The following is a 15,561-nucleotide window of genomic DNA, read 5'->3' on the forward strand; positions in this document are numbered from 1 at the left end:
CCTTGAATTTTTGCTGTGCGTAGAATCTTAAACCGTTTGCTACGGAGTTGCTCAAAACCTGTTTTAAAAAAACGTATAATATTCAGTACAACATCGATTTATAATATTTGAAACCGATTTATTGTCTGATATTGAAAACAATAATGTGTAAAACCATACTTGCGTAGCCAATCGAACTCGCATTTTTGCAGTATTGTCCAACTGTATGTGAGCCTTCGAAAGTTTAGGACAAACTCGTGCAAGACCAAACTGTTTGGTGTCCAAATTATATAAATTTTCGTAAAAACGTCACTCGATATATTCGCTTTTGGCATTCATCTGAAATAATGAAATGGAGATTACAATTTCGAATATCAGAGCATTAATTTTAAAAATAGACGCTCGCTCAAAACGGTTCATGCTTGTATTTTTTCTAAATAATATTTTTGAACTATTATCAATATTTTGAGAAGTGTAGCATCAACATACAAAACACTTATTTTTACACAATAAAAATTTCCTCCGTAGGAACGTATCACTATAAATCATTTTCAGAACCTAATATGTGATGCGAATATACGTAGCGACTTGTTTAAGGAAATAAATATACGGAAGTGATACTAACCTTCAGGCGTCGTTTGTTATACAATCGATTCCTAATGTTCTTCACAAGATGTGGTACATCCGAGAAGACGAAAACTTTTCGACCGTCATCCAGTGGATGAGTGAACGATGGTTGAGGTGAATCTAGGGTGCCACTCACTCCCAAAATAGTTGCCATTCTTTTATTTGTTTTGGCTCCATCGGAAATCACGCCATGAATTAAGGCTCCGCAATTTTCTACGTAAGCGATAGCTTTGACAACCAACTTTGCCAGTTCATCGCCTAAAACGGGATTTTGCGACGCAAATACTGCGATCGATTGAGTATAAGTGTTCGCTATAGGTTGAAACATTATAACCAGTCCGTGAGTAGTCTGGTTATTAATGTCACTGGCTGTTGGTCCATCACTGCCAAAATCAGTTAAGCCACTGTACGTTAAATTTCGCGAGCAAACTGAGATTGATTTTCGTAGATTAATTTCATCCAATAACAAAACTCCATGTCGTTGCATAGGTTTTTTGGCAGCAAAATGTTTATTGAGTAATTGGGCAAAGTTAGAGTCGAATCCACACTTGCTGTCTATGATCGAATAGTAGTGATGAATAGTTCGAGTACACGGCAAGGGAATAATATTGTTTTTGCGTAAAAACTCGTAGTATGAAGGTCCTCGAATATTTATCAGCATGCAAAGCATTAGCCATTTCTCGGAATAACGACGACCTTGTGGATTTCTCTTTGCAGCTCCTACAATCTCTCTTAGAATCATTTTTTGTGCCTCGGGAACATTAAAACTCGAGCACGTTTTGTCCAAAGACTCAGTTGACAAAGCAGCAATTTCTCCTTGTTTTATTTGGAGTTCATTCTCGAGTAATATTACCCGACATTTCGCCCGATTTTTCATTCGTATCTGCGATGCCAATTTCTTCCTTAAAGCATTAATTTTAAACTATCCGGAAGATAGCGAGAGCTCTGCATTCGACGTGTCCGAGATGTGCTTATAAACCGCTGTTGTCTTCGTCGTATCGTCTGTTTAAATTTTTTACAATTTTTTACAATTTTCGCATATGATCTTTTTGGCTAATAAAAAACAGTCCTTGTGACGCCATAATCTTGAATAATCTTGGAATGCATCGCTTCTTGCAAAAACTACGTCAATGATTCCCAAACCTTTGCACACGTGCATTCTCTCAAATGCTACCAAAGTGACTAGGAGTGACGATACGTCATGAAGAATTTCTGCTAATCGAGTGTCTGGAACACGTACTTGCGCTCCATGTACGTAGTACAGTATACGACTGCTCCAACTCTCGAGCACGACATTTTTTGTCATTACTACATTTGTAACTTCCTCTTCTGTCACAGCATTAATGTGAGAAAATACAAACGTTGGTCCGCTTTTCGTCGACGAACGAATGACACTCCATGTACCCGGTAGATCGACCGATATATTTCCGTCACCGACACCTGAACAGAGATAATGATTTAAAATTCTCCTCGACTTATTTTATATACATGTGTTATTTTATACATTTAAATATAATTTCAAGTACTTAAATTGCAAATAATTCAAGTATTTAAGTTATATGCCTTCCAAGTTATTGTAAATTTTCACTATTTTTGCTTCTTCATAGAGGAAGTTTGGTGATGGTGAAAATTTGTTGTTTCGAAATTTCAATTAAAAATAGGTTCAGAAAGTCCCAAATAGTCGAAAAATGATATTTAGAAAAAATGCCCGAAAGTGTGCGTGCGTGCTAAATCTTTTTAGTTTAAAGAAATTCATAAAAAGTTGCCTTATTTTTAACGATTTACATGGATTACTCCCCTTAATGAAAGTAATATTCATACCACCTTAATATCGTGATTAAAAATTAAAGATAGATTGTTAATGTAATAATCTAAATTGTTATTTTAACAATTTTATTTTCTCAGTGTAAAAATAATGTTAATAATGATATATCGTACTGGAATAATAATATAATGCGAAAATTTAAATTTACTTAAAATGATTTGTCGCTTAAACGAAACAAGATAATTGAAAACGTTCCTATTTTGTTAATGTGCAGTTTTTTAGATTTTGTCATATCGCAGAGTACTCAAATTAAAATCAAACCAAATTTTGTTGGCAAATGTACAAGCCACCTCATACACTTGATTATACAAAATGAAACTTACGGGCATTATTGATGATTTGAAGCTTTGGAATTGTGGGTTGTTGCGATGAATCTTCTGCTGCCAAATGCGAAGGGACAATATCGGTACTATTGGGATCGGTAACCTTTTCGACACACTCCGATGAAATTTCTGATGTATGTTCTGGCGCCAATTGAGAAGAGACAACATCAATTCCATTGGAATCGGATACATTTTCGAAACACTCGAATGAATTTTGCCCTGTAATACCCAACATCATTAATAAAACTTTCAGTTATGACACACGGCAATGTTTTCTATAATTAAAAAATGTATTCATGTATTTGTACCTGCATTGAACAAGCTCTCATGAGTCAGTTCTTTACATTCCATCGCTGTTTCGAATGCATGTGAAGTTTGTTGCTCAATCAAAGATGTTGTTGTGTCATTAGAGCTTACGTTCTCTTCTTCATTTGTTAATAAAGCCTCTGAATCATCTACAATAAAAAATAAATTGCTTATAGCGATAAAAATAAAACCACCCTTACTTTAGTGTATTCTATTAATTCATTGCATACCTTCAGGATTAAAAATAGTCGGCACAGCATTATTTTCCAAACGAGGATGCTTGAGTGGAGCCTTTGTAAAAGCAATATTGTAAATAAATATAAAACTATGGAAATAATATGATTGTATTCACTGAGGATAAAATATTAAAAATATAAATGTTTTGAAAAATTGTATATTGCACAAGAATTATTTAATTGCTTGTCACAAGAGTGAAAATTATTTTTATTTAAGTATACTTACTTCCGCAATGAACCATCCATTAGCATCGTATGTTAGAAATTTTCTTTTAATTAAATGCGATTCAAAATGTCTTTCGCAAACACTTTGGTCCATATTCTGAATCCTCTTTTATCGATAAAAGTGCCTCTAAAAGTGGCTTATAGCCAATCAGAAGGCTTATAAGCCACTTTTAGAGGCACTTTTATCGATAAAAGAGGATTCAGAATATGGACCTTTGAGTTTCTTTTAAAGAGGTTATACCCGGTATCGCCTCTTCCCATTGTTTTCGTAGAGCCTCGTTTTTGGGCACTTTAAAAACTGAATGTTTTCTAATTACACTTTTGTACCCAGTTTTGCACTTGGGTACAATGCACCCTTTCGTCATTTTTTAAACAGATTTTAAGATCGTGTCAGTGGAACCTGCGGACGGCCGTGCTGTGGACACCAGGGGGTCTATTACGGTTTTCGGATTGGGTGAAAATGACGAAAGTGAACAACTCACCCAATTACGATTGGTCTCACCTCGTGAAAATACGAAAATGTCCGCGTGAGCTGGCTCGACACAAAATTTCACGTGAAAAAGTGAAATCAAGCACAGTAATTGACAATTACAAAGAAAACGATTATTTTTCATGTGCAATGGATAATTTAATGATCGCGATATTTGCACAAGATCGAGACAATACAATGCTGAGGATACGAAGAAGACTACGAGATGTCTCAGACCCATTTAGTATACCGGAAAGCGAATTCCGCAGCCTTTACAGGTAAATGAGATTTGATACTTTTGGAGATTAGGTTATATTTTCTAAAAGTTTACAATAAAAATAAAAAATGCAATTGAATAAAATGAATACTTGGTACACTTTTTATAATTTTTTAAAGATTATCCAGGGAAGCTGTGCAAATTCTGATTGAAGATTTACGACCCTTATTACCAAATCCAAGACGACGCCACGCAGTTTCTATTGAATTACAGGTATTAAAGTTAAAATGTCACACATTATGAAGTATTTTAATGATTTTTATTTGTTGAAACTTGGACTAAAGTTCATAGACTGGTTTTATATAAGAATGTGAGACCGATCTATGAATTCTATGAATTACTAAGACAGCATATCATAACGCATGCATTAAAAGTTACAGGAATAGCTCTGCTGGTATTTATATTATGATAATAATTTTTTAGGTTCTAATTACGTTGAATTTTATAGCATCTGGTTCATATCAGAAACGAGTTGGTCAAGATTATTTATCGTGTGTAAGTCAACCAACAGTTAGCAAAATTTTACGTAATATAGTTAATGCATTGAATATTTTAATGGATGACTGGATTCAATTTCCAATCGAAGATGCAGAAATTCAATATGTTAAAGAAACGTAATAAATGTAATTATTATTTTTTTAAGTAATTACTTTAATTGTATAGGAAATACATTTTATTTTTATGTTGCAGTTTCTGGGCCCGTACACAATTTGCTGGTATTATTGGAGCAATAGATGGAACTCATATAGCAATTGTTCCACCAAATGCAGAGAGAGAGCAGCTCTATATAAATAGAAAATTATACCATTCATTGAATGTTCTTATTGTACGTATACAATATTATGTAAAGGTAATAATATATATGATATATATATATATATATATATATATATCATATATATATATATATATATATATATATATATATATATTTGATATATTATATATGATTGATTTTACAAAGTAATTTAATATATTTATAAATAATTTAATATATTTAATAAATTTATAGGTATCGGATTATGAGGGTAAAATTTTAACCGTAAATGCTGCACACGGTGGAAGAACACATGATGCCAGAGTTTGGAGAGCATCTGTGTTATCTAATCATCTGCAAGAAATGTACGTTCCAGGACAAAGAAATGCTTGGCTTTTAGGTAACAGCATGTTTAGTTAACAGTGTGTTTTCTTTTCTTCCAGTAATAATACTTTAGAGGGTGTTAAAAACTATCTGTCTTTTCGTTTGTAGGTGATAGTGCTTACCCGTTGTTGCCATATTTGATGACACCTAAGCTGAATGAACCTGAAGGTACACCATCAGCAAGATATACGCAGTGTCATGTCCGAGCTCGTTCTTGTGTGGAACGATGCATAGGAGTTTTAAAGGGAAGGTGGCGATGTCTTAGAAAAGAGAGAGCTCTACATTATACACCAGAAGTTGCAGGTATAATTGATATAACAAAAACATTATGTGTATGTGTGTGTTTGTATAAATTTTCTTTATAGAGTTAAATAATTTATTTTTTTCAATTTTTAAGTTCATAAAATAAAGGCAGTGCACGCGCAAAGTTTCTACCCTTAGTTTTAAAAATAAAAGTTATAAGAATTGTAATATTTAAATATTGCATTAAATATGTTAATTTTTTAGCTCGGATAGTCAATGCTGCTTGTGTTTTGCATAACATTGCTGTTCGGTGTAGACTTCCAGAACCGGAGTTGTACTATGATGAAATAGATCAGGAACTTCCAAGAATAAATCAAGATGCAATGGAAAGTGGGCATGAGGTTCGCGAACGAATTATTAATACATATTTTCAAAATGATAGACTATAATTTTAAACTTTTGTATTTATTATTTATTATCATATTTATCACAAAACTTCTTAACACAAAACTTTTGTACTTTGTAACTTTTGTATTTATTATTTATTATCATATTTATCACAAAACTTCTTAACACAAAACTTTTGTACTTTGTTCAAGTATTTGTACATTGTGTATTTTATTATTTAAATAAATCTATTTGTTTACGTAAAAGAATCTATATCTTATTTATATATCATCAGATAATAGTTTCATTTTTTTACCTTAACATAACACACTTAAATATGTATTTATTATACGTATTATATATATATATATATATATATATATATATATATATATCATATTAACGTTAAATAAAAATAAAATAACGCAAAAAAATAAAATATATAAGAAAAATGAAACGTAATAACGTAAAAAAAATAAAATGTGTAAGAAAAATGAAACGTAATAAAAATAAATAGAAGACATATAATGGTTATGTAAGATATGAAGGTGCCATTTTTTCAACTTCTTCTCTTAAACGCATAATATTATAATCAACATTACTTAAGATATTCTTACAATCAAAATAAAAATTTTTTAAATAATCAAATTTTTCTTTTTCAAAAAGTAATTTTTCTTTAGAGATTCTCAATCTTTCTTGTTTAATTTCAGTATTTTCACGCATTAATTGTACAGCTGCACTAGAATTTTCTTTATTACTCATAGCTAAAAATTTAAAAAAATTAAAATATCATATTGTTTAATTCTAATTTATGTTGATATTAAAAAAAATTACAAATGTAATCAATAACAATACCTTTGTCTGGTACTCCTTTAGGAATAACATGCTTACATAGTTCGGGACTTGTATTTTTCTTTTCCAAAATAATATCATCTATTTCTTCAATGTCATTAAAATCAACATTATATTGAGAACAATTATTTTGTTCTGTCTCCTGTAAATGTTAATTTTTAATTTTCTACTATTAATAACACATGAACATTTTATTTGCCAATACAAATATAATGATTTTACTTACTTGTGCTGAAAAATCTGGATCATAAATTCTACTTGTAGATGTTGACGTATTTTTAACCAAATCATCGATCTTGTACATTTTGTTTGTAGCCAATGTAGAAGTAAATTTCTGGAAATATTATTGAATTTAATTATAAGATACAAATATTATTTATTTTACATTCATCATATCTCTATTAATCATATTAAAAATATATTATTAATCATTAATAATATCATAAAATGCAGTATATATTATACATACCCTTTTCATTAGCATAGAATTAGATAGATGTTCTTTTAATCCAACTTCTTGCGTTTCACATAATTCTCCATATATATTATGAGCGAATCCTCTTTTTACGGTTGTATTGTTAATAGGTGCAGACTCTCTCTGTATAATTCTATTAAAATTTCCTCCTTCAGGTATATCAGTCAAACCAGCAGCTTCTGGACCTATGATTTCTAATAAATTTTCTTCCAATTCTGTTAATTTAAATACTTTTGGTGGTCCTCCACCTGTACCACCAGCATAACTTTTATTTTGGGCACACTTCTTTAAAACATTCGACTTCCAGTCTCTCCATGTCTACATTTATGTAAAATATATATTATTTCTTAATAATCATAGTAGTGTAATTAAATGTTGTTATTTTTGTCACTTAATATTATAATTTTTTTCATAAATACCTTTTGCCATTCTTTAGCTTGTTTCTGAGGTCCATTTCCAACAGCATTTAAGGATGTACTGATAGCAGCCCACATATCATCCTGTGTGTAAACAAATTAATTTTCCTATTATTATCTACATTATTATATATTTTTCTATTATAAATGAAATATTGAGATATTGTTATACTAATAATTTTAATGTGTATTGATAAAAAATATATATACTTACTAATACTTTTTTATTGCTACTATTATAGCGTAAGCGGCCTCTTGCAAAATCTTCATTTTGTTTCATATAATTTAATAAAATTTTTTTTTGGTGTTCAGTAATATTCATTTTATTCTTTATTATTTTCTAATTATAAATAACTTTTAGCACTTTAACCTCACTTTTTTTACACTCTATGGTCATAAGTGGATTTATGAAAATGTGAGATTATTATTACCGGAAATGCCTAGTTACTTCACATTTTCACTCAACCGTTCCATAATTGAGTGACCAAAGTCACGTGAAATGATAATGTGAAAAGTGAGTAAACTCACCCAAAAACCGTAATAGGCCCCCAGGGTGCCTATTACGGTTCTTGAAGCGAGGTGAAAATTACAAAAGTGAACAGATTTACTAGATTTCGACAAGTGAAATTGTAGATACTCTAGTAAATTTCCTCACTTTTGTTATTTTCACTTCGTTTCAAAAACCGTAATAGGCCCCCAGATACCGCCATCTTGTTTAACTAACATCCCATGCATGTTGCGAACCACGCGGCCAATATTCAAACTACACAAACCGAGGACAAAAAGCGGGACACCTCCCACCACCGGAGTTTCCAGACCTGTATGTAAAGCGTCGTCTACAATCGGAGTAAGGGCCTGAGCAGAATGGCTGCCTTATAATTTTAAGACTATGTTTTATGCCTTAGGTCTTTGTCTTAAGTAACGCACAATACTGTGTGTTATGTCCCGAGTCTTATGTATACGCGAACGTTTGTAAGAAATAAACGTTCGCGTATACATAAGACTCGAGACATAACACACAGTATTGTGCGTTACCTAAGACAAAGACCTAAGGCATAAAACATAGTCTTAAAATCTTAAGGCAGCCATTCTGCTCAGGCCCTAAGAAATAAACGTTCGCGTATACATAAGACTCGAGACATAACACACAGTATTGTGCGTTACCTAAGACAAAGACCTAAGGCATAAAACATAGTCTTAAAATCTTAAGGCAGCCATTCTGCTCAGGCCCTAATATCGGTGGAGTAAGACGTAAGATTAGAAGTAAGCGAATGGTTTTTTTCCATTTCGCCTTACTACACTCATAAAACTGTCTTACTTCCTACTCTGACATCTTATTATATACATTTCGTAGGAAGTAAGACAGTTTTATCGGTGTAGTAAGGCGAAATGGAAAAAAACCATTCGCTTCCCGACAAAAACAGTTACGTCACATCCTCGTCGAATCCACGTATTTTACGTGGCTTACGTGGATGCAGATTTATCCACGAATTATCTACGTGGATACAACTTTCTTTTTTCATTATTACATCGAGGTACTTTATTCTCGAAATATAAATGTAGATTTCATGTGGATATTTCTATTAAAATTATGATTAATCATTCAACGACTCGGTAATATTGTAATGTTAAAAGATATTTTATTAAAATTTTTCAATTGTAATTTTGTATCTGAAATATTTCAAAAATATACCTGCATCATGTTTTTTATAATATTTATAATATTTATATTATAATATTATATAATATTTATATTTTATATAATTTTGTATTTGCAATATTTCTGAAATCTTTCAGAAAGATAAAAAAGTTTGCTAAAAAAAAGATTATATCTGTATGTTTCTAAATATGTAATAGTACATATGTATATAGAATATGCTTCCTCGCTTTGCCGCTATGCGGCGCTGCATCAAATTAGCTAACTCGTATTCAACTTTTCGTCATAAAGTGTATATAAAGAACTGATACTAACACGGTCCGAATTTATTTTTTCTTTTAAGGACCGTCTACGATGGAAGTAATATTGGTGGAGTGGACGGTGGAGTAAGGCGTAAGCGAATAACTGTCGGAAGGGACAGTCTTCGCTCGAATTTAATACCGTTGACATTGCCAAATTATATTGTATCTTGAGCCAAATATATCCTATCTTATTTTTCACTGAGGGACTTAGAATAATTTCTTTACTGCCGTTTATGTGTTCCTACAAATATATATATATTTAGATATGACTTTACAATATATTATTTTAAATAAAATCATTGGAAGAAATAGTTTTTGATAGATGAATCTTGAAAGTTTATAAAAACATATAAAATAAAAAATCTTGATATAAATAAAAGTTTGTAATGATTGTATTCAAGATAAGATATTGTAAAGTCATATCTAAATATATATTTAGATATAATAAAATCTAAATATACATATTTAAATATGACTTTACAATATATTATCTTGAATACAATCATTACAAATTTTTATTTATATAAAGATTTTTTTATTTTATATGTTTTTTATAAACTTCCAAGATTCATGTGTCAAGAATTATTTCGAAAAAATGTTTTATATGCAATATTGCTACATGATTGCAGCAACGCGTTGCATTTTTTCAAATATATTACATTGCAATATTGCTGCGACATTTCGTTGTAATATTACAAAAAGCGGACATCTTAACGTTGCCGCAACTTTACAGCAATGTTGCAGCAAAGTTTCGCAACCGATTTGCAATATTGCAATGTTTCAATGAAATTATTCTGCAATATATTTGCAACCTTTCTGTGCTGTATGGGTACAGACTAATTACACAAATTTTACGTGTGCAACATGTTTTTCACTTCACCCCATAGACATAGACTGCGCGTTCCGTGAGAAGAGCTGAAGCACAAACTGAAGGACAGAGATAGTCCGTAAGTCGTGCTCTCTCTCTCGCACACCATAGAGAGTGGGGAGGAGTACGGAGAGGAGACGCATAACAGGCGATGGGAAAAAAGTGAAAATAATCACTTTACACTTGCATAATCCGGAATGTTTTATGTAATTCAAAACATGTATTAAAATAATTAATGTTATGCTATATATATAAAAAAGATTAAAATGCGATGAATTAAAAAATCTAAAAGTTGGTTGATTATTTCAATTATGAAAAAAAAATTAAATAACGATGATAATAATTCAATAATAGTTTTCAATACAATAAATTATTGCATTAATCAAGGTTTGAAAATTTATTTTTTACTTGTATTACATAAAATTTATCACATAAAACTTTATTATAATGTACTAATTATAAAAACATAAAAACGCAAAACATACTTGATGATTTACTCGTATACATGAAATTTATAACATAAAACTTATTATATATATTCAAAACATAATAACATATAAAACATATTTATTATTTTTACCTTATTAAATAAAACTAATTATTATTATATATATCTTTAAAATATTACTTTTAAAACTTATTATATATGCGCTTATACATCTAATACTTTGATTAAGTTATTATATAATTTAATATAAATATTAATCTATTTATTAATATTTTCATTGATTTTGAAATAAAACTAATTTGGTATGAAACTGTCTGATTCTTTGAATCGTATCTTGTGAACATTTAGCCTCGTGTCTCAATCTAATATCAAAATATTTTTTTAAAATAAGATTTATTAAATCTAACTTATGACTAGAAGCAACTGCTTTTTCTGGCAGTAAATCCATCTTTGGAGCAAATTCAAAGAAGATAATAATTTTTTCGCATGAATAATAAGCTTTTCAAGCACATTTTTCATAGAAAATAAATTTGGCGTACTTCTAATAACTTTTTCTGCAATTTTGCATACAGTAACAACGTCATCGCTTGGTGATATCAAGCCTTCCTTTTTGCTTTGTGAAATTTGATTTGTAATTTCGGTGTTTCTTTCAGGTATTCGATTTTTTAATTTTATGAGTTTAGAAGTAATAGTATCTTTTTCTAACTGTTGAAGACATATTTCACATTTGATCTTTTTCTTCATAAACCTTACAATAAAGCCTGATATATACGTAACAATTTCGCTATTATATTCATTCCATGCCCAACCATTACAGCCTACGTAATCATGTTCAAATGCTATACTAACTAATTCTTCTTCATTTATAGAATTATCATTATATTTAAGATCTAAATTTGCACATTTCAACAATTTAGTATTATCTTGCTGTATGCAATTCGCGTTATCTGGTATAATAGAATTTACATGAGTAACAAGCTTCTTATAACTTGACCTAAATTGTCGACAAGTTGGGTTATTATTAAACCCACCCATTCTTCTAATACATGAAAAAAAAGTTTCAAGATGATCTTGAGATAATTTAAAAGTCAAAAGATATGTCATCAATTTTTGTTCGAAAACGTAGCGTGCAAGTTTTAAAGCGCTTTTCATACCGATTATCAATCCCCAAAATCCTGTTCTGCGTTTGCTCATTAAAATGGGTGTAACTTTATTTGAAACTTTGTCTTCGACGATTTTTAAATTTTTTATATAATCGATATACTCGTTTACTCTATTTTCTGTCTCTGTAAGATTTTCTATTGTTATACAGTTTTGCGTTGAATATTTTTCGAACTTTCTTCTTGAATTTAAGATCAAAAATATCATTTATTTTTTTGCAATATGTTGCAGTTGCTTCTGTACCTGTAAATTTATCAGGAAAATTATCTTTCATAACCGCAGTGCATCTGAAACTCTATTGCTAAAAATTTGGGCTGCAAGTTTGAATGTTCATTTTCTTGGTGTTCGACAAGTTTCTCTAAATAACGCCATTGAATGTGATTACCGTTTTTGTCAATTAAATCAAACTCAGATGTTGTATTTCGAACTAACTTTAGCATATGACAAGAATCAGGCACAACAACAATACATGATTTGGTTATTGGATGCTTAAAAAAACAATCTTCAAAATTTTGTATGTTGGCGCCAAGATGCTTTACCATACCCAAATTTGTTGCAGCACCATCGAATGTCATTGATCTGATGTCTGTTATTCCATTATCATGCAAAACTGTTAAAATTTGATTAGTAATATTCGCTCTTACGTCAGCAGTCAAACTTCGTATGAAGTAGTAAGCTATTGGAGTTTTAAAATATCCATTTAAACTTACAATCATGTATACTAAAGCATAAGTTGCTTCTTCATTTTCCAGACCTAAATCTACCTGTCCATGATATTTCTTACCATCCCACTCGACTGATTTTTTTATGGACATCTCATCCACTTGTAATCCAAATTATAATTTTAAACCCTTTGCAGTATTTTCGTCAATCATGTTTTTTAAATTGTCTAAAATCAGTTTGCTAATGCCAGGACTAAAATCAATATTCGAATACCACTTCCATATTGTCTGAGGATGAGGTAATTTTTTCAAGAAAATATTTCTAACATAATTGTATGCAGCTGTTGAATGAAATAATAAACTGCAGGAAAATTCTCTTAAGGCAGGAGGATAAAGGCTTTTTTTTGTGGTTAAAAGATTTCAAATAATTTCGGCTATTACAGGAGACGTAGAAAACTGTAAATAAAATTAAAATTGAAATAGTTAAAAAATAATTTGATATAAGATATTCGTTTAATCTGTCGAAAAAGGTAAAATTACAGATTAGTAAAAGTAATAAATATGTGTCATGTATCTATGTACAATTAATAATTCATACTCCTAAAAATATTAATACATATCAAAGTATAAGTAATTAAATGTAATATTAGTAAATACAAATCTATATCATGATTACAATATAACAAGAGAATTATTTAAATTCCTTAGTATCGTACCAAGTAAAAGTTGTGCCCAGAGTACATACATCAGTTTCAACGAAAACTTCATTCTAGTTGAAACTCACGCATCACCATCCGCGTTCAGCTTTTACGGCCTATTTAAAGTCAAACTTGTATTTTCAATATAAAGAGTCTCATATAATTCCTTAATTGTACAATATAACAAGCTAAGTACTTTAAATATAAAAATTTATTTAATAATATATTGGTTGCTTTCGCGACAGAATCAAAATGATCCAGATTAAAATGATCCTACGTTGTTTGATCAAATCTGAAATTTTATTAAATAAAATTCAATAAAACTTCAGATTTAATCAATCACAGCGCAGGATCATTTTGATTCTGTCGCGAAACCAGCCATTGATGTAATTATTTTAATCAAACAAATGACTCACATTTACAGCGTTACAAGCATCATTCGAAATTAATCCATTTTGTTTCAAGTGATTTAACAATCCTTGCAAATTTTTTACCTTTTTTTGTAAGCGATTGATTTTTTGCTTTGAAATTTTTTGGTTTCTTTTTGACTTAATAACATAATCATTAACGATTTTCCAGCTAGTTTTAGAAGTAAAGTCTTCTCTGCGTAAATCCCCTATGAATCGCGGAACACAATATCGTTTTACACTTATATTTGGCTCATCTACTTTCCTGAAATAATAGTATTTATCCATATACATACATCATTTAATATATTACAATACCACTTCTTACTTTATTCTAAAAAATAATATTTAACAACAAACCTTTTTAATGTTGATTTCTGAGTATTTTCTGTGGAATTAGTACTAAATTTTAAATCATTTAATTCAAATTCTCCAATATTTTCATTAAAATTAAAGTTATTTGCACCATTTTCTGCGTTTGGATTTCTAACAGTCAAGCATTTATTGCATTGAACGACTTCATTTGTTGTAGTATCAGTATTACATGGTACATTACTTGAAACCGATGGCTGCATACAATCATTGCTGTTCATTGAAAATATATAAGTACAGTTATGCAATTAACTTTAAATAAAAATATTAGAAAAGTATAAAATTAATTTCTTAACAATTTTAAGTAATATTTGTAGATTACTGTTTTATTATTGAATTTGTTAATTGTAAATAAATATATATATATATATATATATATATATATATACTTCATTAAATAGTAATTGAAAATTTTGAGTATTAAAATATTTAAAAGAAAAATATACCAGTTAGAAATAAATACAGATGGAACAGCTGTAGGTACTAAAAATCTTTTCATAATATGATTAATTTCTTTATAATAAAAATCTTCCTGCTCAAAATGTTTGCTACAAACTGTTGCATATTTATGAACTTTTCTACCTATATTTGTAAACCACTTGTTTTTGATTTCTTCTTTTTTGGGAATTCTAAAATATAATTATACTTTTATAATAGTTTTGTACTGTCAAAAAAAAGTTTTTATCAAATTCAAAGCAAGCAGAAAAATATAATATTATATATAATATTAAACTGCTTATATTTATAAATCAATATTTGTCAAAATACTTGCCTATGGAAAGAAACATCCGCAATAATACCAGCTTCTAACTTACAAACACAACACAAGTTAACCATTTTTCTTCTTCTTTTTCTTCTCGTGTTGACACTGAGCTGAACCTATGCAGCGTTAACCATTTTTCTACATCACGAACCGTCACCATAGGTTAGAACGTTTCCCCAGTTCTCCCTCTCTTTACATCCCCACCAACTCGCGTGTTAGAGAAAGACACAACGACTTACGCTATTGCTCTCTCTTTTTAGTTTCTGCTTCAGCTCCTCTCACGGAACGCGCAGTCTATATGCATCACCCTCACCATGGATTAAAAAATATCAAGATGGACATGGTTATGAAGAATCCTAATCCTCCACTCGAAAGTCGCACATTAACTTTGTTCCAATTGAGTCGTGCACATCGCTACACTTTGGTCCATATTCTGAATCCT

At 30.0% G+C, this 15,561-nt stretch overlaps 3 protein-coding genes and 1 long non-coding RNA gene across 14 annotated transcripts; 1 reads left to right on the plus strand and 3 right to left on the minus strand.

Annotated features, from left to right (window-relative positions):
* Positions 1–1,612: 1,612 nt before the first annotated feature.
* LOC145966216 (uncharacterized) lies at positions 1,613–3,675 on the minus strand. The gene is made up of 5 exons (XM_083090152.1): positions 3,523–3,675; positions 3,291–3,351; positions 3,063–3,209; positions 2,755–2,973; positions 1,613–2,046 (listed from the first exon to the last, which is right to left on the minus strand). Exons 1-5 carry the CDS (start codon positions 3,613–3,615, stop codon positions 1,622–1,624), a joined length of 945 nt encoding a protein of 314 aa, XP_082946278.1. The 5' UTR covers positions 3,616–3,675; the 3' UTR covers positions 1,613–1,621.
* A 2,425-nt stretch (positions 3,676–6,100) lies between these two features.
* LOC145966214 (uncharacterized) lies at positions 6,101–8,521 on the minus strand. 10 transcript variants are annotated; one of them, XM_083090144.1, is made up of 7 exons: positions 8,437–8,521; positions 7,996–8,168; positions 7,785–7,865; positions 7,360–7,683; positions 7,117–7,224; positions 6,894–7,032; positions 6,101–6,802 (listed from the first exon to the last, which is right to left on the minus strand). In XM_083090144.1, exons 2-7 carry the CDS (start codon positions 8,101–8,103, stop codon positions 6,570–6,572), a joined length of 993 nt encoding a protein of 330 aa, XP_082946270.1. In that variant the 5' UTR covers positions 8,104–8,168; positions 8,437–8,521; the 3' UTR covers positions 6,101–6,569. The 10 variants fall into 10 exon arrangements, with proteins under 10 accessions (XP_082946270.1, XP_082946271.1, XP_082946268.1 ...); XM_083090145.1 differs by having other exon boundaries at positions 7,996–8,121; positions 8,310–8,511; XM_083090142.1 differs by having other exon boundaries at positions 8,310–8,511.
* LOC145966219 (uncharacterized) lies at positions 7,803–9,938 on the plus strand. The gene is made up of 2 exons (XR_014436993.1): positions 7,803–8,601; positions 9,782–9,938. It is a non-coding gene; the product is annotated as an uncharacterized LOC145966219 (long non-coding RNA).
* A 1,052-nt stretch (positions 9,939–10,990) lies between these two features.
* LOC145966766 (uncharacterized) lies at positions 10,991–15,372 on the minus strand. 2 transcript variants are annotated; one of them, XM_083091098.1, is made up of 5 exons: positions 15,129–15,372; positions 14,803–14,985; positions 14,345–14,569; positions 13,994–14,249; positions 10,991–13,335 (listed from the first exon to the last, which is right to left on the minus strand). In XM_083091098.1, exons 1-5 carry the CDS (start codon positions 15,191–15,193, stop codon positions 13,300–13,302), a joined length of 765 nt encoding a protein of 254 aa, XP_082947224.1. In that variant the 5' UTR covers positions 15,194–15,372; the 3' UTR covers positions 10,991–13,299. The 2 variants fall into 2 exon arrangements, with proteins under 2 accessions (XP_082947224.1, XP_082947225.1); XM_083091099.1 differs by lacking the exon at positions 10,991–13,335 and adding an exon at positions 13,374–13,693 and having other exon boundaries at positions 15,129–15,369.
* Positions 15,373–15,561: the final 189 nt, after the last annotated feature.

The sequence above is a fragment of the Camponotus vicinus genome, unplaced genomic scaffold (assembly GCF_025532165.1).
Source record: "Camponotus vicinus isolate PSW18456_S1 unplaced genomic scaffold, iyCamVici1.0 SCAF_2, whole genome shotgun sequence".
Classification (NCBI taxonomy): domain Eukaryota; kingdom Metazoa; phylum Arthropoda; class Insecta; order Hymenoptera; family Formicidae; genus Camponotus; species Camponotus vicinus.